Below are 25966 nucleotides of genomic sequence, written 5' to 3' on the forward strand. Positions count from 1 at the left end.
AAGCTGAATGAAAGTTCCAAAGGGGGTAATGAACACTCCAGCTACAGAAAACCACCCACACAAAGGCACAAAGAAAGAAGCTGACCTCTCTGGGGAACAGTGAGCATTCAGCGGTCTGAGGTAAAAGTCTGGACAGGTAAGTATTATGCTGGGCCTCACTGGCAATGAAGAGCCACTGAAGTTTTACAAGTAGGAATGTAACGTGATCAGGTTCATGTTTTAGGAAAAATGTCTCCGTTCTATAATCCTTACTCATTATCCTCTTCACCGTGTCTTGCTCTTTTAGCCAGATGTTCATCTTCTAATTCTGGTAGATCCTTAAGTTCCTTCTCACTACTAATTATGCTAAATACTGAAACGAAAAGAAAAATGCCATGAGCTAAAACAATTCTTTCTATGACTTTATTAATAATGCAGCTCTAACACTAAAAGACTCACCTTTTTCTACCTGAATCCTAAAAGCATTTCTTTTTCTTCGACCATAGTCTATACTGAAAAACATAACCAGAAGTTTAGTACAGTGGTCTCCACCAATATTTTCCCATTAAGCTCAATCTAAATTGAGAACATAAATTTGCATGAATATATAATTATGTCACTGTATTCACACTGACCATAAACCTATTTTCAAACAACTTCTGAGTTTATATTTTTACAACTGTGTAATTTTTCTAGATTAGAAATAGGGTTATAGCAGCAGCAACATTGCCAGCTTGTACTGAAGAAGACAGAGAAGGGATGAAATGAAGGAAGGCCACTGGACTTCTTGGATTCCACAGGGCAGGCCAAAAGAGGAATGCAGCTGCGAATACATTTATCCTTCAAAAAAAGCAATGGCTACAAAGGAGGCTCCGAAGGTGTCAGGGTTGCCACTGATACCACGTGCCCAGAAGACACAGGTCCAGGGAGAGGCACAGTCTCCCACTCGGTTCCAAATGGCAGGGCAGTCATCCCAGTGAGCCCACAGGACAGAGCACTGAGTCAAAGAGGATTATTCTTAAAGTTTAGTGGAATTTCCCCTGCTAGGTTTCGGACTTCCTTGACCATGACCCCTTTCTTCTTCCCAATTTCCCCGCTCTGGAATGAGAATGTCTATCGTATGACTGTCCTATCATCATATTTTGGGAACAGATAACTTGTTGCCTGACTTCACAAGTTCACAGCTGGAGAGGAATTTCGCCTCAGGAGGAATCATACTTCCAGTCACACTCATACCTGAGTTAGATGATATTCAGATGAGACTGTGGATTTAGAGTTGATATTGAAATTGGTTAAGACTTCCAGGGTCGCTGGGATGGAGGGAGTATATGTGCAAACAATAAAGACATGAATGTGGGGGGCAAGAGGGCAGAGTGTTATGGGCTCAACTGTGTCCCTCTAAAATTCGTATGTTTTAAGTCCTAACCCCCAGCACCTCAGGATGTGACTGCATTCGGAGACATGGCCTTTTAAGAGGTAAATAAGGTAAAATGAAGTCATATGGGTGGGCCCTAATCCAACATGACTGGTGTCTTTATAAGAATAAGAGATTAGGATACAGACACACACAGAGGAAAGACCATGTAAAGACACAGGGAGAAGACAGCCATCTGTAAGCCAGGGAGAGAGCTCGAAAGAAACCAACCCTGACAATGCCTAGATCATGGACTTGGAGCCTCCACAACATTAGGGAATAAAATTTCTGTTGTTCAAGCCACCTACTCTGTGATACTTTCTTATAGCAGCCTTAGCAAACTAATATACAGACTAAGGAAGTCAAGAAAATAGAAATAGTGAAATACACAAAGCAGAGACAATTAGAGAGGCAACAGAGCAGAAGAAGTGGGATTAGAGGCACAAAAGGAGGATTTAATCTTCAGTGGAAAGACTACTCAAAGACTACTACACATTTTTAGATAGTCAGGAGACTGAGGGAGATCATGCCTAATGGTTTTAATTTTTTAATGAAGCAGGAAAAGCAGTATACTCCTGACCAGAGAGTCGTGTGCTAAACATAAGAAGCAGCCATTCTCCTTAGCAACAAGGACGGCTCCTTACACATCACAAGTGCCTGATAAATGTTTGTATAGATAAACTGAATTCTAAACGTATGGACTGGTGAACTACTGCCAGCGGCTATTAATAATATCGGTTGGAAATTTAGGCAGGATGTAAACTTTAAAAATGGTAGGAAAGAAAAGCAAGAATCTGGAGACTACATTTCTTTACCTGTACATTCTTTGTAAATCGGATGCTAAGACTCCAGTGTCCACATATTTGCCACATCGGTTACTGGTGAGGTACTAAAACAGAAAACATGATAAATACAAGACAATAGTTCAAACTCAGTGACTTTAATCGACAAGTAAGCGACTGAGCTACTCAAACATGTCATATGTTAATGTAAACTCTCCATTAATAAAGTATACTGGAAATATAAATAAAAATCACCATATAATTATCAAATCTGAATCAAAGAATTTAATTAACATTATTAATCACTATGACAACACAACAATAATAACTAGGATAGCTATAAGGCAGTAAGTAGGTGAGGGCTTCTTATACCCTAGGTTCCCAAATATACCAGAACAAAGCACTCAACTTGTGAGAGCACTGAGGGATAATTTAAATTTGAGGGAACACAGTAATATTCGGTATCTGTCCAACAGTGCAGGAACTACAGTTGCCCCTTGAACAGCACGGGTTTGAACTGCACCAGTCCACTTACAGCAGATTTTTTTTAATAAATACGTATTACAGTACTGGGTGACCCAGGGCTGGTTCAATATGTCAACGCAGAACCACACATGGAGGGCCAACTGTACACTTATACACAGATTTTCAACTGAGTAGGGGTGGGGGTGGGGGGAGGTGGTCAGCACCACACCCCCGGATTGTTCCAGGGTCCACTGTACCAGCCTGAAACAATTCACAGCTGCAATATTAAATCACCTTTTGATGATGTCATATCTTTGCAAAACTGGCTTTTTAAGCATTTGCTGTAATAAAAATCAAAGTGGCCGTGCTCCACAACAAGAGAAGCCACCGCAATGAGAAGCCCGCGCACCGCAACGAAGAGTGGCCCCCGCTCGCCGCAACTAGAGAAAGCCCACGTGCAGCAATGAACAACCGATGCGGCCAAAAGTAAATTAATTAATTAATTAATTTTAAAAAAGAAAAGAAAAAAATCAAGGTGGAACACGAAATGAGAGGAGCAGTGTCAATCTGATCCGAAGGTATGAGAAGTTGTGCTGTGCCCAATGGACTCACAAATCCCACCAGTAAATAACTGTGGTTATTTTAAGAATGAAATACAAATGCATTAACTTTCCTTGCACTTTTTGTATTATTTGTTCAAAAAGCTAATAAGTTATTTGGACTAAATAGTTATTAAGTTGCTTGAACCTAACTACTTAATAAACAAACCCATTAGGTATTACTTTGGGCCTAGGAGCATCGTGAAAAAAATTACTAAGAAACTAAGGGCCTGGTAAACCTGTTCTAGGGGCCTTTTACACATTGTCTCTTTTAGTACTCACAATGCGATGAGGTAGATGTCAATCTCCCCCCATTTTATAGGAGGCTTTAAAAGGTTAGCTACTTGCTCACCAGCACATAAGTTACACGGCCAGATTTCAAACCTGGAATGTCTAACCATCAACCCTCAAGTTTCACTACTTGCTAGTTATCCAGTCTAGGTTCCCCATTTCATACAGCAATTTCTTGTCAAGGATCCCTAACACATAAGAACAGTCTCTGCATAAATGCCTCCAATGACAAGAGACTAGGTATCCACAGCTGGACCGTTCTTGTTAATCTTCCCCTTCTCTGAACGCCTATAACATGCTGTCATTTACCACAGTTAATCTTGAATTATACATATACATGTATATCTCATACCCACTGCAAACCAAAACGCAACAGAACTAAACCCACTTTAATCTGCTAAGTCTTAGAGTAATTTGTTATACAGCAATAGATAACTAATATGCTAGTTAAAAGGAGGCAAGTGTACTACTTGTGGGAAGATGTCTAAAACATACTGCTAAGTGAAACAAGCAGGCAGCAGAATAGATGCAGATGAGCCCATGTGTGTGATTAAAAAAAATTAATACATCTATAAGTGCATATATGCATACAAAATTTTAAGAAAGATACAACAGAAACTCTCCCTGATTACCTGTGGAGAAATGGAGTGGAGATGAAAGGAATTCTTTCTTTTCATTTTATACCCTCCCTCTTATGGTTTTATTTTAAACCATAAGAACCTACTACTTTTATAATGAACCAAAGTAAAAGCAAGAGAGGAAAACTGCTAATGTCAAATGCTGAAGGGCAGTCAAGTGTGGCAAGGACTGAGAAGAGGCCACTGGATTTAGCCATTAGGAGTCACTGCTCAGAGACCTGAATAAAGTGAAGGAGCAAGTTCTGCAAACATCCAGCGGAAGAGTAATTGAGACGGAGTGAACTACAACAGCGAAAGTCCTGTGCTTGGCATGTTTGAGAAGGTCCGTGTATGTAAGACAAGGTAATCAAGGGAGAGATCAAAAGGGACAAAAAGGTAGATGGGGCCAAAGTACATAGGGCTATTTCGGATGGATTTTACTCCAAACGTCTGAAAAGTCCACCACAGGGTTTTGAGCAGGGCCCTGGCAAACTCCAATTTTCCCTCTAAAAGGATCTTCCTGGCTGCTCTGTGGGGAACAGACTTTAAGTAAAACCAGAATCAGAGAGATCAATTAGGAAGCTACTGCAATACTCTAATAGGGAGTGTGGTATGGACTAGCATGTTGGAGGAGATGGTAAAAAGTGGTTAGGTTTGAAGCATATTTTGAAGGTAAAGCCAAATAGGTTGCTGATTAATTGGTTACAGGAAGCAAAAGTCAGAATGAGTCTTAAGGTTTTTGGCCTTAACAAATGGATGTTATTTACTGAGATAAAGAACACTAAGAAAGGACAGGTTTGGAGGAGAATATCAAAAGTTTAGTTTGGATACGTTAAGTTGAAATATCTATCAGACACTCAAGAGGAGATGTTGAGTAGGCAGCTAGACGTATCAATCTGGAATTCAAGATAAAATCTGCATTGGATTATAATATAAATTTAGAAGTCATGAATGTGTAAATAGTATTTAAAGGTACTAGACTGCATGAGATCACCTAGAAGTGTGGATGGATAAGAGAGAAGTACGAGGATAACGAAAGAGAAGGTAAGAGCACAGGTGCTCAAAGGCACTTCCAACAGATGGTAGGAAGAGGCAGATCCAAAAAGAAGACTGTACAGTGGCCGGAAAAGTAAAAGAGACAGAAGGAGAGTATATAGCTCTTAAAGTATCTGTCTCTCTTTCTAACTAAGATTGCGTGCTGACTATACCATTCCAAGACATTTACCACACAATGCATTCCACTGGTGATTATGAAAATGAAAAAAAAAACCGTAGGTAAAGTGCCCATTATAAAGTCAGATCCAGAGTACCTGTTTTTACTGTGTCCCAACCCGACCCCAAATTTCCTGAGAATGGAAATTAACATATTCTTCATGGCCCCCAAAGCGCTTCGCCCACACGGGCTTTCGAAGAATGTTTCCGTCCCTACTTCACAAGACAGGAAGATTTAAACTCAAAGGCCATCTGCACTCTCCTTGCTGATCTGCACTTAGGTCAAGCAGATCCGGGCTGGGCCCCATCAAGCCGCAGCCTCCCACGGTCTCGGGCTGCTCCGTGAAACCCCGACCCGCAGTGAGAAGGTAAGGCCTCGAACCGCTCGCAAAGAAGCGGAGTTGTCAACAGCTCCACGCCCGCACCCAGACTAGAGCAGGCGGCTAATCGGGTTCGAGCTGGGAGCCCCCCGAGAAGGGGCCTGCGGTGACCCTGGGCACCGAACGCGGACCACTGTGAGGCCTGGCCGTTTGGGATACACACCTGGACGACGCGCTGCTTCAGCTTATTATCCACAAACCTCGCGGGCCTGGGCTTCATCGCTTCTGCTTCCGTCGCCGCAGCCTGGGCTTCACGTGAACCGAGGGCCTCCCCGAGGCTGCCCGCGGCGAACGCCGGGCCGGCTTCCCCGAGATATGCTCCCCACGCCGGCCTAGCCCGTGCCGTTCCCCTCAGTAGTTTTGTGTGGCGAGTGAGGAAAAAAACTACCGAAAACACACGGAGAAGACTTGAAAGCAGTAGGGAGTTTCTAGGAGTCTTATCTTACAGGCTTGTCCGAGAGGCCCTGGAAGACAAGGACCCGTTTGAACACGCTCAACTTTATTGTTCCCAACTGTGAGGTGAAAGCGCATAGGCGGCTGCGGGGAGGTTAGTGCGGGCGCCTGGTCCCACGCATCTGTTTGTAGCCGGTTTCGGTTGTCAGATTCTAGGCGTTCCAGGCGCACCGTTTGCGAATGTAAAGTTAATCTTGACTTAGAATCTTAACAAAACAAAAACTAGATACTTGGGAAGATTAGATCAGGATAAAAACACACCGCCACCCTGCTGCTTGCTTTCCCACCCAGTGACGCGCATTACTGAGACCCGACAAAGGGGCTTGGTGTCAAAAGAGAAGGAAAGATTAGCTTACCCAGATAACCAAACCATCTGTTACATTTGGAAATTACTTGCTATTATGGTATGTTCGACAGATAATTCATTGAGCACATCCAGTGGCAGACTCCATCTTGGCTTAGAAACTGCCCAGAATTTTATTAAACGTTATGTGTTTGCCCGCAAGAAGATCATCTTGCAGCGAAGGAGACACAAATAAAGGAACCATTATCAAAAAATTTACTGGCTTTAGTTTCTGTTTGTTTGCTTGTTTTAATCGTGTTTTCAGTATTCTTATTTGAGGTCTTACTTGGCTTATGACAATATTAAGTGTGGCCTAAGTAGTGATGGAATTAAGAGAAGATGGTGAGATGTTGACAGGGTGGATAAAGCATGTTGCCTGCCATTTTAGTAAACAAAGGATATTGTGGCCATAAAGCCATCAGCCACTCTTGCTGCCCCCAGTGGTGCACCCTGAGAGGAATTCAGGATGGAGAAAAACAGGATACTGACCCTAGATAGTTAAGGTGCATATCAAAGGTATAATTTCAATAAGGCCAGACTCTTGCATCTTCCCGTACATAAAAAAGCACTAAAATCATTGACTTGAGATGTCTATTTTTTGTGATTAGCGGTAATCTTTTGATGTTCAACTAAAGGTTTTTGTTTTTGTTTTCAGCAAAACTTCCTATGCATCCTGGCTCCTCCCTTACCTCTTTGGATCACACAGCTATCGCAGAGGCTGGTTCCCAGGGGTATAGTTCTCAGTAAGTCTGCCAAATAAAACATAATCCTCAACTTTTAGGGTATGCATTTTTTCAGTCGACAACAGATAATCTTCTAGCCAGGGTACCACTGACTTACTTTCTGTTCAGAGTTTAGAGTATAACACTGTTCTTTTTAATGGTTGTTATCTGTACACTGGATGCAGTATAGATTCTCACTCTGATATTCAAAACATTGGGCAACGTGGCTCCAACTTCAATTCCTACTTCTTCACTATATAGGTACTCTGCTTTTAGCTAAGCAGCATTGCCTGCATTTATTCAGCCAATGAATATTTACTGAAGACCTACTATGTCACAGGCACTGAGTACAGCTATGAAGAAACAGAAAAGATTCCTGCTTCTATGGGACTTATAGTTCTATTGGAAGGTAATAATGATAAACAGATAAATAAATTATACACAGCACTTTGCTTTCACTGACATTTCCTCTTATCTACAATGTCCTTCCCGGCCAGCCTATGAGTTTCAGCATCCTAGCTAACCATTCCCTTACAGCCTTTCCTGACATTTCCTTTTATTAAAATCTTCACCCAGTGAAGCCTCCTTTCATTCATTCAACAAGTATTTACTGAATACCTACCAGTATAAGTCCCTGCCCTGCCCGTGAGTCTTGTGGGGAAAAGCAAAATAATTATAATTGTAACTTTTATAATATTTTAAATTAGATTAAGTATTTACGTGCTTGATTAAACTTTAGTGAAGATTCCTTACAGCAAATAGCACAAATATACTCATTGCCCAGTAACTTTTTAAATGTAATTTTATTCTGTGCATACCAAATGTACCACATAGAATAAAACAGGCTAAAGGGCCCAGCAGCATTACAACATATACCAAGCAGCATAGTGTACTAGTCTATAATTTGTTGGAGAGTACTATTCTACACTTAGGGTCAGCTTCATGGGTGTGTGATCTGTGCAGCCGCAAAGGGCTTTGTGCTCAGAAGGGCTCCACGCTTGGTTTAATGCTCTGCAGTTGCTATCTTGAAATTCTTAATACTGTTTGAACAAGTGGCCCCTTATTTTAATTTTGCATTGGGCCCTGAAAATTATGTAACTCATTTGGACCTTAAGTACTCTAGAATGCAAACTTGTTAAGGGCAAGCAGTGTGTTTTTCACCTATTTACTGCATCAGGTGCAGTAGGCGATAACTGAAAGTAAGTTAATACTAGGCATCAATAACTGTAGGCTAGAACATTTTCCATTGGAATTATTTCCAGTAATCATTGCCCTGAAGACAATTTTACCTTAATTCCAGGGTTTAGATTTTACAGTACCATACACCTAAACCAAAAACATTACTGAATAGTAACTTGAGTGCATATACATCTCAAGAACTTCCTGCAGTAATTGAATTGTCCTCCATTCTTTAATGGTGCAACCCCACCTAGTGGTAGTGGCACATTTCACCTTCTGTTCATCATACCTTTGCCCTCCCAAATTTTGTATCTCACTAGCAAACAGCCCCTTGTCTAATTGTGCTTCTTAATTAGGGTGATCTATGTCCTGATTTACTCAAGACAGTCCCGATTTTTGCCTCCTGATCAAGCACTGTATTCCTTTTGTGGAAATAAATGAAAGTCACCCAAATGAGAACAGGCAAAGACTATTCAGAGCTTGCAATAATAGCAAGGGAGTTGGCCACCATCACTTGCATTTTGGCAGACACTCAAAGGCAGGTAAAGGATTGGGAAAGCTTTATAGCTGAAAAAGGGAAGGTTTCAGATATGCCCTGATTGAAGACTGTTGGTATGGGGAAGCTGTAGGAGGGCTAACTAAAAGCAGGGCATCCTATGTGACTAGTTAGGGGAGTATATTTGGCTTTCTCTGGTGAGTCCTAAGTTTGAAGCAGGGACGAAAATTAGAGAAGCTGTCAATGGAGTTCTGGACATTTGGGGCCAATGCTACAGGGTTTATTGTTTGGCTTCCCGGATTGTTTGCTAGAGATATCGTTCTGACTTCCTACAAGTCCAACCTGTAGATAGCAGGCTGGCTTCCTGGTTTGGTACCTGCAGATAGTAGGTTGGTTTCCTGGACTGGTTGCTGCAGATTATAAGTCAGAGTATTGTTTTGTTTTTTATTTTTTTTACGGGGTCTGGCCATTGTTTATTTGTATATTCAGTTTCTCATCTTTATCTCTCATAAGGGTTCCAGTTTGGACAATTAATTATATGGTCATCAATGTATAATAGGAACATGGAGAAAAACGGTGAGAGTGTGCATGACCGAGGTTCCTTACCAAGGTTCAAAAAGGAGGTTGCCTGCTTGCTGGGAGCTGGAGACTGAGTCTGTATCCATGTTTCCTGAGGTTAAGAAAAAAAATCTTTGATTTGATTTATTTTGTAAAGGCCAATAATTCTGATTTCTAATCAAGTTTGTTCTCCTTTGAGATGAATGCCTCATTCATGTCTCTAGTCTTGAATAGAATAAAAATAATATCTGAGCTGGCATTTTATGCATTCGACCTACAAACGTTTGTCTACTATATAGCAGTTACTATGCTAAAGTCAGAGGATACAGTGATGATCAAACAGATATGGTCTGGGAACTTACGTTCTAGTGAGAGGGTCAAGCGGTGGGCTGGCAAAACAATTAACATATAATTACAAAAATGAAAAATAATGAGGATTTCATAGCCCTTGGAGCTGTACCTTTTATATAGGTTTTCAGTGAATGATTGCTAAGTAAATGAATGAAAATTGTGACATAAATAATCAGGGTACTGTGATAAAGAATAGCAGAAGCAGCCTACCTCAGTCGCAGTAGTTAGCAGAAGAATTTCTGAGAATGTGACATGTGAGAACCTTAAAGATAGCTGAACTGGTTGCTGAAAGAGAATTTCAGATAGAGAGAGTGTGCAAAGTCCCTAAAGCAGGAAAGATGTTGACCTGTTCTAGGAAGAGAAAGAGAGAAAATATACTTCTTTCTTGTTTAAATCACCAGTATTTGAGGTTTCTGTCATTCACAACCAACATTAATTTGAGTGGATATGGGTAATTTGGAGGAATTTCAAAAGTTGAGTCTAAGATTAATGTGAAAGAACAAATGGTCAAGAAGAGCAAAAGATTCTTGAATAAGAATTCAATATCATTACTCTTTTTTTAAAAAAACTCTATTGATGTATCTTTTATCTATAATAAAATGTGTCCATTTTAGTGTATGGTTCAATATTTTTAAAATTGAGGTAAAATTAACATAAAATTCACCATTTAAACTATATCACAGATAAAATTTAGTGGCTTTAAGTATATTTACAGTGTTGGGCCAGTATCATGAATACACAGTTCGAGAACATTTTCATCATCCCCAAAAGAAGCCCCATATACCTTAACCAATCACTCCCAGTTCCTCCCTTTTCCCAGCCCCTGGAAAACACTAAGCTACTTTTTTTTTTTAATAATTTTTTTTATTTTATTTATTTTGGCTGTGTTTGGTCTTCGTTGCTGTGCGCGGGCTTTCTCTAGTTGTGGCGAGCGGGGGCTACTTTTCGTTGCGGTGCGCAGGCTTCTCATTGCAGTGGCTTCTCTTCTTGCGGAGCACGGGCTCTAGGCGCACGGGCTTCAGTAGTTGTGGCACATGGGCTCAGTAGTTGTGGCGCACAGGCTCAGTAGTTGTGGTGCACGGGCTTAGTTGCTCTGCAGCATGTGGGATCTTCCCGGACCAGGGCTTGAACCTGTGTCCCCTGCATTGGCAGGGGAATTCTTAACCACTACACCACCAGGGGAGCCCTGAGCTACTTTTTATCTCTATGGATTTGCCTATTATGGACATTTCATATGCATGGAACATTACAATATGTGACTTTTTGTGTCTGGCTTCTTTCACTCAGCATAGTTTCTTTCCAAGGTTTATCCAGGTTGTAGCATGTACTGGTACTTCATTCTTTTTTTTTTTTTTTCATTCCTTTTTGTGGTTGAATAAGATTTCATTGTATAGATATGTCACATTTTACTTATCAATTAATCAGTTGGTTGACATTTAGGATTATTTCATCTTTTTAGCTTGTAAGAATAATGCTGCTATGAGCATTTGTATACAAATTTTTCTGTGAATACCTGGTTTCAGTTTTTTTGGGTATATACCTAAGATTGGGATTGCTAGGTCATGTGGGCATTCAATGTTTATCTTTTTGAAAAACAACCAAACTGTTTTCCACAGGAGCTGCACTATTTTACATTCCCACCAGCAGTGTATGAAGGTTCCAGTTTCTCCATATCCTGCCCAAACCTTTTTTCTGTCTTTTTATTTTCTTAATTACAGCCATCCTAGTGGGTGTGAAATGATAATCTCATTGTGATTTTGATTTGCATTTCCCTAAAGTTAATTTCTTAATAGCTGCCCTGGAAAGTACAATTAAACATGTTAATTTATAACAATTTACTTTGAATAAACTTTGCTGCTACTATATATATAGCTTTGTCCCCCTCATTACCTTGTCACATATTACATATTTATACATTGTGTGCCCATCAATAGCTTTATAATTATAGTTTTATGTAGTTGTATTTTAAATCATATAGGAAAGAAAGAAGAATTACAAACCAAAATTAAATTTTAATTTTAAATTTTAATTTTAAAAATTAATTTTAAATTTACTTATGTAGTTACTTTTACCGGAATTCTTTATTTCCTCATATGGTTTCAAGTTAATGTCCTTCATTTCAGCCTAAAGGACTGACACCCTTTACCTTTTTTGTAGGGCAGGTCTACTGGCAAAGAAATCTCTCAGTTTTTGTTTATCTGGGAATGTCTTTATTCTTGCTTCATTTAAAAACATTTTAAATTTCAGTAAAAAACGTGTAACAGAGTTTACCATCTTAACCATTTCTAAGTGTACATTTTAGTAGTGTTAGTCATATTAACATTGTTGGGCAACACATCTCTAGAACTTTTTCCTCTTGCAAAACTGAAACTCTGTATGCATTGAACAAAAAGTCCCCATTTCCTCTTCAACCCAGCCCCTGGAAACCACCATTCTACTCTCTGTTTCTATGAGTTTGACTACTAGAGTATCTCATATAAGTGGAATCATTTAGTATTTGTCTTTTTGTGGTGGCTTATTTCAACTTAGCATAATATCCTAAAGGTTTATCCATGTCATAGCATGTGACAGGGTATCCTTCTTTTGAAAGGCTGAATAATGTTCTATTGTATACCACATTTTCTTTATCCATTTATCTGTCAAGGGACATTTGGGTTGTTTTCACCTCTTTGCTACTGTGAAAAATACTGCAGTGGTGTGCAAATATCCCTTCAAGATTTTGCTTTCAATTCTTTTGTATATATACCCAGAAGTGAGATTGCTGGATCATATGGTAATTCTATTTTGAATTTTTTAAGAAACCTCCATTCTATTTTTTATAAGGGCTGCACCATTTTACATTCTCATCAACAGTACACAAGAGTTCCATTTTCTCCATATCTTCACCAATACTTGGTATTTTCTTTTTTTTTTGACAGTGGTCAACCTAGTGGGTGTGAAGAAATATCTCATTATGGTTTTGATTTGCCATATACTGATTATTAATGATGTTGAGTATCCTTTCATATGCTTGTTGGCTATTTGTATATCTTCTTTGGAGAAATGTCTATTTGAGTTCTTGCCTATTTTGTAATTGGGTTATTTGGTTTTGTGTTGTTGATTTGCAGTTCTTTATATATTCTTGATGTTAATCTCTTATCAGATATATGATTTCAAATATTTTCTTCCATTCCATTGGTTACCTTTTCACTCTGTTGTTTCCTTTGATGCACTGTGTTTCCTTTAAAGCACAGAAGTTTTAAAGTTTGATATAGTTCCATTTTTTTGCTTTTTTTCCCTGTGCTTTTGGTGTCATATGCAAGAAATCTTTGCCAAATCCAATGTCATGAAGCTTTCCTATATGTTTTCTTCTAGGCATTTTATATTTTTAGGTCTTATGTTTTACTTTTTAAGGATAGTTTTGTTGGATCTAGAATTCTTCATTTAGAATTTTGTTGTGTTTTGTTTCTTTTCTTTCAGTACTTTAATTATGTTATCCCAGTGTCTTCTGGTGTCTGTGATTTTTTTGATCAGAAATCAGCTGTTCATCTTATTGAGGCTCCCTTGTACAAGACTAGTCACTTCTCTCTTGCTGATTTTGGAATTCCACCTTTGGCTTTAAATAATTTGATTACAATGTGTCTTGGTGTGAATCTCTTTGAGTTTTCTTTCAGAGTTTCTACTTGGTATTTGATGCGCTTGTTGAATGTGTATTTTTTTTTGGCTGTGTTGGGTCTTCGTTGCTGCATGTGGGTTTTCTCTAGCTGCAGTGAGTGGGGGATGCTCTTCATTGTGTTGCACAGGCTTCGTGCTGTGGTGGCTTCTCTTGTTGCAGAGCACGGGCTCTAGGTGCATGGCTTCAGTAGTTGCAGCACCCGGGCTCAATAGTTGCAGCACGTGGGACCTAGAGCACGCAGGCTTCAGTAGTTGCAGTGTGTGGGCTCAATAGTTGTGGCGTGCAGGCTCTAGGGCACGTGGGCTTCAGTAGTTGTGGTGCGTGAGCTCAGTAGTTGTGGCTTGCGGGCTCTAGAGTGCAGGCTCAGTAGTTGTGGCACACGGGCTTAGTTGCTCCGCGGCACATGGGATCTGCCTGGACCAGGGATCGAGCCTGTGTCCCCTGCATTGTTAGGCAAATTCTTAACCACTGCACCACCAGGGAAGTCCCTGGATGTGTAGATTCATGTCTTTCGTCAAAGTTGAGAAGTCATTGGTCAGTATTTTTTTTTTTTTTTTTTTTTGTGGTACGCGGGCCTCTCACTGTTGTGGCCTCTCCCGTTGCGGAGCACAGGCTCCAGATGCGCAGGCTCAGCGGCCATGGCTCACGGGCCCAGCCGCTCCGCGGCATGTGGGATCTTCCCGGACCAGGGCACAAACCCGTGTCCCCTGCATCAGCAGGCGGACTCTCAACCACTGCACCACCAGGGAAGCCCGGTCAGTATTTTTTGAAATATACTTCCTATTCTTTTCTCTCTCTCCTCTTCTGGAACTACCATTATACATGTTAGTACCTTTGATAATGTCCCACAGGTTTCATATAAGCTGACTAGTTTTCTTTATTCATATTTCTTTCTGCTTCTCAAAGTAGGTAATTTCAATTGACTATTCTTTAAGTTTGCAGATTTTTTTTTCTGCCTACCTAAATCTGCTGTTAAAACCCTCCAGTGAATTTTTCATTTCAGTTATTTTACTTTTCAACTCCTTAATTTCTATTTGATTCTTTTTCATAATTTCTATCTCTTTATTAATTTCTGTATTTGGTGAGACATCATTCTCACAGTGTCCTTTAGTGTTTTTGTAAATGGTTTTCTTTAGATTTTTGAACATGTTTTAAATAGTTTATTTAAAATCTTTATTTATTTTAAAAAATTTATTTATTTTATTTTAGTTACTTTTGACTGCATTGGGTCTTCATTGCTGTGCGCGGGCTTTTTCTAGTTACAGCTAGCAGGGGCTACTCTTGGTTGTGATGTGCAGGCTTCTCATTGCGGTGGCTTCTCTTTTTTCGGAGCACAGGCTCTAGGCACACAGGCTTCAGTAGTTGTGGCACGCGGGCTTCAGTATTTGTAACGTGGACTCAGTAGTTGTGGCTCACAGGCTCTAGAGCACAAGCTCAGTAGTTGTGGCACATGGGCTTAGTTGCTCTGCGGCATATGGGATCTTCCCGGACCAGGGCTCGAACCTGTGTCCCCTGCATTGGCAGGCAGATTCTTAACCACTGCACCACCAGGCAAGTCCCTAAAGTCTTTGTTTATTAAATCCAGTGTCTGGGCTTCCTCAGAGACAGTTTCTGTTAATTTCTTTGCATCTTGTGTATTGGCCTACTTTCTTATTTCTTTGCATGCCTCGTTTTTTTTGTTGTTGTTGTTGAAAACTGGACATTTTGAATGTTATAATAAGACAACTCCCTCCCCAGGTTTTATTGTTTCAGCTTGTTGTAATTGTTATTTGCTTGTTTAGTACTTTTCTGAACTAATTTTATTAAGTCTGTATTCTTTGTTGTGTGTGGCAACTAAGGTCTCTGTTCCTTTAGTTTAGTGACCAGCTAGTGATTCAACAGAGATTTTCTTAACTGCCAAAATTTAGCTGTTTTTTTCTTGTTGTTTTTGTCTCAGTGCTGTAACCTTCTGACTAGTTTCTGAGGTTTTGATAAAGTTGATTCTGACAGTTTTTGCCAGTTTATTTTTGGATATTTTGTGGAGAGAGATATTTTTGGAGTTCCTTACTCCACCAGCTTTACTGATGTCACTCAAATTCGATTGGTTTTGACAATATGTGGACCTGTATAATCAGTACAAAGATAGAGATCATTTCTATCAACCCTGAAATGTTAACTTATGCCTCATCCCAGTCAATCCACTGTCCCCTAGATATAGGCCACCAGTGAAATGTTTTCTGTTACTTTATATTAGATTTTAATTTGTCAAGTTTCATATAATAGAATCATATAGTATGTATTCTTTTGTTTCTGATTTCTTTTGCTCAATGTAATATCTTTGAGATTTATCCATGTTTTGCATAATATCAATAGTTTGTTGTTTTTATTGCTGGGTAGTATTCCATCATATGTTTACACCACAATTTTTTCTTACCCATTTGTCTATTCACAATTGTTGGGTGATTTCTATTTTTTTTATTTTCTCCACTATTTTATATATATATATTTTTTTAATTTATTATTTATTTATTTATTTTTATTTTTGGCTGCATTGGGTCTTTGTTGCTGCACGTGCGCCTTCTCTAGTTGCGGCGAGTGGAGGCTACTCTTTGTTGCGGTACACGGGCTTCTCATTGCGGTGGCTTCTCTTGTTGCGGAGCACAGGCTCTAGGTGTGCGGGCTTCAGTAGTTGTGGCACATTGGCTCAAAAGTTGTGGCTCATGGGCTCTAGAGCGCAGGCTCAGTAGTCGTGGCTCACGGGCTTAGCTGCTCCGTGGCATGTGGGATCTTCCCGGACGGGCTGGAACCCGTGTCCCCTGCCTTGGTAGGCGGATTCTTAACAACTGCGCTACCAGGGAGGTCCCTCTCCACTATTTTAGAGTGCACCTTTTTAATATTACATTACCTCAGATATTCGAATGTCTTTTCTTTATATTTTATTTTGTTCAGTTGGTAGTTTGCTTCTGTCAGTGCTTCCCTCATTCATGAACAAATTTTTTCCCTATTAAGTTCAGACCTTAGAAATCTATCCTGTGTGTGTAGTGTAAATGTGTGTGTGAATGAGATCAAATACAAGCATGGCCCTGAATGGGAATTCTGATTCCTTTTGGGTGACTCTTTTTTCTATCCAAAGTAAAGCTTCCTTGATACTTCCATATGCTTTTTATGTCTCTATTAATCCTCAACTCTGCTTATAAATGGAGCTGTTCTATAGGATTCCTGTAATTTATGCCATTCCTCTCCTGCATATGAGGTTTTGGTCTTAGATTTACTTTCCTAGTTGGACATTGACGTCTCAGCTTGTGATGATTGCAGTCTATACATAGCTAAAATTCTCTCATGAGATTTTCAGCCCTGTTTTAGTGCTTTACTCTGATTTGGGTTTATGAAACTAGGGTAATCCCACCTTTTAATTTATTACCTTAGTGTTTATTTTTTATGCTTCATTTTCTGTGACATTTCTTTGTGTTTGGCACTAGATGGAAGACATGTAAGTTATATGTCAGCTTGGTTAATTGATATAATGTTCAATCAATATTAGTTGAATTTTTCCCTTAGAAGACTGAGGATGTTGCGTTCCTGCTTTACTGCGTATGGGGTCACCAATGAAAAGTTTCATCCCAGTCTTTTCCTTTTGTACTTTTAGGTTTTATAGTTAGGTCTGGTTCCATTTTGAGTTAATTTGTGAATGAGGTGAGGATTATGGGCCAAGGTTCATTTTTTGCCTATGGATATCCAATAGTTACTGAATAACATGTTCTGGAAAAGATTATTCAATTGTCTTTGCATCTTTATCAAAAAAGATATATTGACCACATATATGTGTGTCTTTTATGAATATTCTATTTTGTTCCGTTTACCTATGTGTCTCTATTTTTATTAATATCACAATGTCCTTTTTTAAAATTTTATCTATTTATTTATTTATTTTTGGCTGTGTTGGGTCTTTGCTGCTGCATGCAGGTTTTTCTAGTTGCGGCAAGCAGAGGCTACTCTTTGTTGCGGTGCGTGGGCTTCTCATTGCAGTGGCTTCTCTTGTTGCAGAGCACAGGCTCTAGGCACATGGGCTTCAGTAGTTGCAGCATGCAGGCTCAGTAGTTGTGGTGCACGGGCTTAGTTGCTCCGCAGCATGTGGGATCTTCCCGGAGCAGGGCTCGAACCCATGTCCCCTGCATTGGCAGGCAGATTCTTAACACTGTGCCACTAGGAAGTCCCACAAAGTCTTGATTGCTATAGATTTTAACATATCTTGAAATCAGGTAATGTGAATTCTTCAACTTTGTTTTTCAAAATTGTCTTGGCTATTATATTTCCTTTGCATTTTCACATACATTTTAGTATAAGGTTGATACTTCTATAAAAGAAATCCTGCTATTTTTTCTTTTTAATTTTAATTTTATTTTTGGCTGCATTGGGTCTTCGTTGCTACACACAGGCTTTCTCTAGTTGTGGCGAGCGGGGGCTACTCTCCATTGCAGTGCACAGGCTTCTTATTGCAGTGGCTTCTCTTGTTGCGGAGCATGGGCTCTAGGTAGGTAGGCTCAGTAGTTGTGGCACACAGGCTCAGTAGTTGTGGCACACGGGCTTAGTTGCTCCACGGCATGTGGGATCTTCCCCGACCAGGGATTGAACCTGTGTCCCCTGCATTGGCAGGCAGATTCTTAACCACTGTGACACCAGGGAAGTCCCCCTGCTATGGTTTTGATTAGAATTTCATTGAACCTATAGACCAGTTTTGGAGGAATTGACATTTTAACCATTTTGAGTATTCTAATCCACAACATGCTTTATCTCTCTATTCATTAAATGTTTGATTTATTTCATGAATGTTTTGTAATTATCACAAAAAGATCCTGGAGATAATTTATTAGATTTATCCCTAAAATATCTCATGCTTTTCTGGTGATATTGTAAGTGGTACTGTTTTTAAATTTTCATTTCTAACTGTTAATTGGTAGTATATAAAAATGCACTTGGTTCTTGTGTATTGACTTTGTGTCCTCCAACCTTGTCAATAAGACAATCTACACAGACAAAATTAATATCCTCCTTTCCAGCCCGTAAGTATTTTTTCTTCCCTTATTGTACTGACTAGACATAGCAGAGAACAGAAAGGAGGCACAACACTGAAAACAAGATTAAGTGAAAGTCTTCAAATATGAAACCACAGTTCCATTTCCCCATTTGTCTCTCAGAACACTAGCAGCCTGGCTTATACTACTGTAGTCAAGAGCTTGGATTCTTTTCTGGAATAACTGCAGGGCCCTAGGGAAAAGATCCACATTTGAGGAGGTGAGAGTCAACCACTGATCAACTAGGTCATGACTGATCAACACACATGAAACCATTAATCAACCAGCCCTGCCCATCCACACTGAGCTTCCAACCACCTTTTTTTTTCTTTTGGCCATGCCGCATGGCTTGTGGGATCTTAGTTCCCTGACCAGGGCTCGAACCTGGGCCCTCGGCAGTGAAGGCGTGGAGTCCCAACCACTGGACTGCTAGGGAATTCCCCCAACCACCTTTTTAGTGTTTGGGTTTTTTTTTAACGTATGCAAAGACTGTCAAGGATCAAAGTGTGCTTGCCAGTAATCAGCAACATGAACTGAAGAGACCAAAACAAAGTAATGGGGGAAGAGAAGAGAGGAAACAGAGGCAAAGCACAGAGCAAAATATTTAAAGTATACTAAAATTTATACCCTCATAGAAATGAAAAGATTCTGTATCACTGAAATAAGAAGAGGATGCTATAAAAAAGAACAATCAGAGGACAAAACACAAAATACCGCAGGGATGGAAAGAGGAGAGGAAATAGCCTCAGGCTAGGAGGTCTCAATTATAATTAAAAGAAGTTTTATGAAGCTAGAAGGGAGAAAGCAGGAATAAAAAATAATAATCAAAGAAGTACGGACTTCCCTGGTGGTACAGTGGTTAAGAATCTGCTTGCCAATGCAGAGGACATGGGTTCGAGTCTTGGTCCGGGAAAATCCCACATGCCACGGAGCAACTATGCCCGTGAGCCACAACTACTGAGCCTGCGCTCTACAGCCCGCGAGCCACAACTACTAAGCCCTCATGCCACAACTACTGAAGCCCACACACCTAGAGCCTGTGCTCTGCGACAAGAGGAGCCACTGCAAGGAGAAGCCTGCGCACCACAACGAAGAGTACCCCTGCTCGTCACAACTAGAAAAAGCCCATGCACAGCAACGAAGACCCAGTGCAGCCAAAAATAAATAAATAAAATAAATAAATTTATAAAAAAAGAAAACAAATGAACTATTTTAAAAAATAATCAAAGAAGCAACCCTTGAAATGTATCAGAACTGGAAGGCATGAGTATTTATATTCAACAAGCCTACTGAGTGCCTTGCACAATGAAGAAGACATGTTATCATGACATTTTAGCAGGTCAGGGCTAAGAGAAGATCCTAAATCTTCCAGGGAGAACAAATAGGATACATCCATAGTATCAAGAATTTTAGAACGGCACAAAATTTTCAATGTGTGCACTAATACAAGCTAGAAAACAGTAGAGTAATGGTGTCAAAATTATTCTGGAAAATAATTTTCAACCTATAATTCTGTACTAATTCAAGGTAGGAGTAGAACGAAGCTATCCTTAGACATACTATGCTTCTATGTATCCTTACATCCATGTATCCTTTCTCCAGAATCTACTGAAAGAAGCCATCCAGCAAGTGAGGGAACAGTTCAATTTGAGAAGCAAATGTATATTCTGCTCTTGAAGTGATCTTAGATATCAATTACATCCAGTTGATTGATGGTATTATTGGGATCAGCTATGTCCTTACTGATTTTCTGCCTGCTGTATCTATTTCTGTTAGAGAGCTGTTGAGGTCTCCAACTGTAATGGTAGATTCATGTATTTCTCCTTGCAGTTCTGTCAATTTCTGGCTCACATATTTTGATTCTCTGTTATTAGGTGCATACACATTAAATATTGTTGTGTCTTCTTGGAGATTTGATCTTTTATCATCATGCAATGCTCTTTCTTATATCTGATAATTTTTCTTGCTCTGAAGACTGCTCTGTCTGAAATTAATATAGCTTCTCCTGCTTTCTTTTGATTAGTGTTAGCATAGTAATAGTGTTGAGAGAAAAATACCACGAACCTAGAATTCTGTATCCTGCAAAATTATCCTTCAAATGTGAGGGAGAAATAAACACTTTCTCAGACAAACAGAAACAGAGAATTCGTTGCCAGTTGACTTGCCTTGGAAGAAATGTTAAAAGAAGTTTTTTGGGGAGAAGGAAGCCAGTATAAGTCAGAAACTCGGATGCATATAAAGAAAGGAAGATCTTTAGAGAAGGAATAAATGAAGGAAAATAAAACCTTTTTCTTATTCTTGATTGTTCTAAGTTTGTTCAAAATAATAATAGCAACAATGTATTCAAATATATATATATACATATATACATGCTTATGTGTAAGTGAAATGAATGACAAGATACAAGGGAGGAGAGACCTTCAAGATGGTGGAGGAGTAAGACATGGAGATCACCTTACTCCCCACAAATACATCAGAAATACATCTACTTGTGGAACAACTCCTACAGAACACCTACTGAATGCTGGCAGAAGACCTGAGACTTCCCAAAAGGCAAGAAACTTCCCACATACCTGGCCGTGTGGCTGACAGAGTCTTGGTGCTATGGCTGGGTGTCAGGCCTGTGCCTCTGAGGTGCGAGAGCCGAGTTCAGGACATTGGTCCACCAGAGACCTCCCAGCTCCACGTAATATCAAACAGTAAAAGCTCTCCCAGTGGTCTCCATCTCAATGCTAAGACCCAGCTCCACTCAACGACCAGCAAGGTACAGGGCTCAACACCCTATCCCAAACAACTAGCAAGACAGGAGCACAACCCCACCCATTAGCAGAGAGGCTGCCTAAAATCATAATAGGTCCACAGACACCCCAAAACACACCACCAGATGTGGACCTGCCCACCAGAAAGACAAGATCCAGCCTCATCCACCAGAACACAGGCACTAGTCCCCTCCACCAGGAAGCCTACACAACCCACTGAACCAACCTTAGCCACTGGGGACAGACATCAAAAACAATGGGAACTACGAACCTGCAGCCTGAGAAAAGGAGATCCCAAACACAGTAAGTGAAGCAAAATGAGAAGACAGAGAAATATACAGCAGATGAAGGAGCAAGGTAAAAATCTACCAGACCAAACAAATGAAGAGGAAATAAGCAGTCTACCTGAAGAAGAATTCAGAGTAATTACAGGAAAGATGATCCAAAATCTTGGAAATACAATGGAGAAAATACAAGAAATGTTTAACAAGAACCTAGAAGAACTAAAGAGCAAACAAACAATGATAAACAGCACAATAAATGAAACTAAAAATTCTCTAGAAAGAATTAATAGCAGAATAACTTAGGCAGAAGAATGGATAAGTGATCTGGAAGATAAAATAATGGAAATAACTACCACAGAGCAGAATAAAGAAAAAATAATGAAAAGAATTTAGGACAGACTTAGAGACCTCTGGGACAACATTAAATGCACGAACATTCAAATTATAGGGGTCCCAGAAGAAGAAGAGAAAAACAAAGGGACTGAGAAAATATTTAAAGAGATTATAGTTGAAAACTTCCCTAATATGGGAAAGGAAATAGTCAATCAGGTCCAGGAAGTGCAGAGAGTCCCATACAGTATAAATCCAAGGAGAAACATGCCAAGACACGTATTAATCAAACTATCAAAAATTAAATACGAAGAAAAAATATTGAAAGCAGCAAGGGAAAAACAACAAATAACATAAAAGGGAGTCCCCATAAGGTTAACAGCTGACCTTTCAGCAGGAACTCTGCAAGTCAGAAGGGAGTGGCAGCACATATTTAAAGTGATGAAAGGGAAAAACCTACAACCAAGATTACTCTACCCAGCAAGAATCTCATTCAGAGTTGATGGAGAAATTAAAACCTTTACAGACAAGCAAAAGCTAAGAGAATTCAGCACCACCAAACCAGCTTTACAACAAATGCTAAAGGAACCTCTCCAGGCAGGAAACACAAGAGAAGGAAAAGACCTACAATAACAAACCCAAAACAATTAAGAAAATGGTAATAGGATCACACATATCAATAATTACCTTAAATGTAAATGGATTAAATGCTCCATCCAAAAGATATAGACTGGCTGAATGGATACAAAAACAAGACACGTATACATGCTGTCTACAAGAGACCCCCTTCAGACCTAGGGACACATACAGACTGAAAGTGAAGGGATGGAAAAAGATATTCCATGCAAATGGAAATCAAAAGAAAGCTGGAGTAGCAATTCTCATATCAGACAAAATAGACTTTAAAATAAAGACTATTACAAGAGACAAAGAAGGACACTACATAATGATCAAGGGACCAATCCAAGAAGAAGATACAACAATTGTACATATTTATGCACCCAACATAGGAGCACCTCAATACATAAGGCAAATGCTAACAGCCATAAATGGGGAAATCGACAGTAACACAATCATAGTAGGGGACTTTAACACCCCACTTTCACCAATGGACAGATAATCCAAAATGAAAATAAATAAGGAAACACAAGCTTTAAATGAATGATATATTAAACAAGATGGACTTAATTGATAGTTATCAGACATTCCATCCAAAAACAACAGAATACACTTTCTTCTCAAGTGCTCATGGAACATTCTCCAGGATAGATCATATCTTGGGTCACAAATCAAATCTTGGTAAATTTAAGAAAATTGAAATCGTATCAAGTATCTTTTCTGACCACAATGCTATGAGAGTAGATATCAATTACAGGAAAAAATCTGTAAAAAGTACAAACACATGGAGGCTAAACAGTACACTACTAAATAACCAAGACGTCACTGAAGAAATCAAAAAGGAAATCAGAAATTACCTAGAAACAATGACAGAATAACTTAGGCAGAAGAATGGATAAGTGATCTGGAAGATAAAATAATGGAAATAACTACCACAGAGCAGAATAAAGAAAAAAGAATGAAAAGAATTTAGGACAGACTTAGAGACCTCTGGGACAACATTAAATGCACGAACATTCAAATTATAGGGGTCACCCAATCGTGAAAACACGAAGACACAAAACCTATGGGATTCAGAAAAAGCTCTTCTAAGAGGGAAGTTTATAGCAATAGAATCCTACCTCAAGAAACAAGAAATATCTCAAATAAACAACCTAACCTTACACCTAAAGCAATTAGAGAAAGAAGAACAAAAAAACCCCGAAGTTAGCAGAAGGAAAGAAATCATAAGGATCAGATCAGAAATATATGAAAAAGAAATGAAGGAAACAATAGCAAAGATCAATAAAACTAAAAGCTGGTTCTTTGAGAAGGTAAACAAAATTGATAAATCATTAGCCAGACTCATCAAGAAAAAAAGGGAGAAGACTCAAATCAACAGTTAGAAATGAAAAGGAGACATAACAACTGACATTGCAGAAATACAAAGGATCATGAGAGATTACTACAAGCAACTCTATGCCAATAAAATGGACAATCTGGAAGAAATGGACAAATTCTTAGAAAAGCACAACCTTCCGAGACTGAACCAGGAAGAAATAGAAAATTTAAACAGACCAGTCACAAGCACTGAAATTAAGACTATGATTAAAAATCTTCCAACAAACAAAAGCCCAGGACCAGATGGCTTCACAGGTGAATTCTATCAAACATTTAGAAAAGAGCTAACACCTGTCCTTCTCAAACTCTTCCAAAATATAGCAGAGGGAGGAATACTCCCAAACTCATTCTAGGAAGCCACCATCACCCTGATACCAAAACCAGATGCCACAGAAAGGGAAAACTACAGGCCAATATCACTGATGAACATAGATGCAAAAATCCTCAACAAAATACTAGTAAACAGAATCCAACAGCCCATTAAAAGGATCATACACCATGATCAAGTGGGGTTTATCCCATGAATACAAGGATTCTTCAATATACGCAAATCAATCAATGTGATAAACCATCTTAACAAATTGAAGTAGAAAAGCCGTATGATCATCTCAATAGATGGAGAAAAATCTTTTGACAAAATTCAACACCCATTGATGATAAAAATCCTCTAGAAAGTAGGCATAGAGGGAACTTACCTGAACATAATAAAGGCCATATATGACAAGCCCACAGCCAACATTGTTCTCAATGGTGAAAAACTGAAACCATATCCTCTAAGATCAGGAACAAGACAAGGTTGTCCACTCTCACTTCTGTTATTCAACATAGTTTTTGAAGTTTTAGCCACAGCAATCAGAGAAGAAAAAGAAATAAAAGGAATCCAAATCAGAAAAGAAGAAGTAAAGCTGTCACTGTTTGCAGATGACTGATACTATACACAAAGCATCCTAAAGATGCTATCAGAAAACTACTAGAGCTAATCAATGAAGTTGGTAAAGTAGCAGGATACAAAATTAATGCACACAAATCTCTGGCATTCTTATACACTAATGATGAAAAATCTGAAAGAGAAATTAAGGAAACACTCCCATTTACTATTGCAACAAATAGAATAAAATACCTAGGAATCAACCTACCTAAGGAGACAAAATACCTGTATGCAGAAAACTATAAGACACTGATGAAAGAAATTAAAGATGATACAAACAGATGGAGAGATATACCATGTTTTTGGATTGGAAGAATCAACATTGTGAAAATGACTATACTACCCAAAGCAATCAACAGATTCAAGGCAATCCCTATCAAACTACCAATGGCATTTTTCACAGAACTAGAACAAAAAATTTCACATTTTGTATGGAAACACAAAAAACCCCTAATAGCTAAAGCAATCCTGAGAATGAAAAATGGAGCTGGAGGAATCAGGCTCCTGGACTTCAGACTATACTACAAAGCTACAGTAATCAAGACAGTATGGTACTGGCACAAAAACAGAAATATAGATCAATGGAACAGGATAGAAAGCCCAGAGATAAACCCACACACGTATGGTCACCTTATCTTTGATAAAGGAGGCAGGAATGTACAGTGGAGAAAGGACAGCCTCTTCAATAAGTGGTGCTGGGAAAACTGGACAGGTACATGTAAAAGTATGAGATTAGATCACTCCCTAACACCATACACAAAAATAAGCTCAAAATGGATTAAAGACCTAAATGTAAGGCCAGAAACTATCAAACTCTTAGAGGAAAACATAGGCAGAACACTCTATGACATAAATCACAGCAAGATTCTTTTTGACCCACCTCCTAGAGAAATGGAAAGAAAAACAAAAATAAACAAATGGGACCTAATGAAACTTCAAAGCTTTTGCACAGCAGAGGAAACCATAAACAAGACGAAAAGACAACCCTCAGAATGGGAACAAGTATTTGCAAATGAAGCAACTGACAAAGGATTAATCTCTAAAATTTATAAGCAGTTCATGCAGCTCAATATCAAAAAAACAAACAACCCAATCCAAAAATGGGCAGAAGACCTAAATA

General features: G+C 39.1%; 1 protein-coding gene across 2 annotated transcripts in view; it reads right to left on the reverse strand.

Moving 5' to 3' along the window:
* The window catches only part of NVL (nuclear VCP like), a 97124-nt gene extending 91153 nt beyond the window's left edge, over positions 1–5971 (reverse strand). For both annotated transcript variants that reach the window (XM_082833775.1, XM_082833776.1), the window contains exons 1-4: positions 5903–5971; positions 2209–2282; positions 439–491; positions 253–352 (exon numbers count right to left, since the gene is read on the reverse strand). In XM_082833775.1, the coding sequence (XP_082689901.1) occupies positions 253–352; positions 439–491; positions 2209–2282; positions 5903–5959 (284 nt within the window). In that variant the 5' untranslated portion in view covers positions 5960–5971. The remainder of the gene's footprint in view (positions 1–252; positions 353–438; positions 492–2208; positions 2283–5902) is intronic.
* Between the last annotated feature and the right edge of the window lie 19995 nt (positions 5972–25966).

The sequence above is a fragment of the Leucopleurus acutus genome (genome assembly GCF_964270905.1).
Source record: "Leucopleurus acutus genome assembly, chromosome: 2".
NCBI lineage: Eukaryota > Metazoa > Chordata > Mammalia > Artiodactyla > Delphinidae > Leucopleurus > Leucopleurus acutus.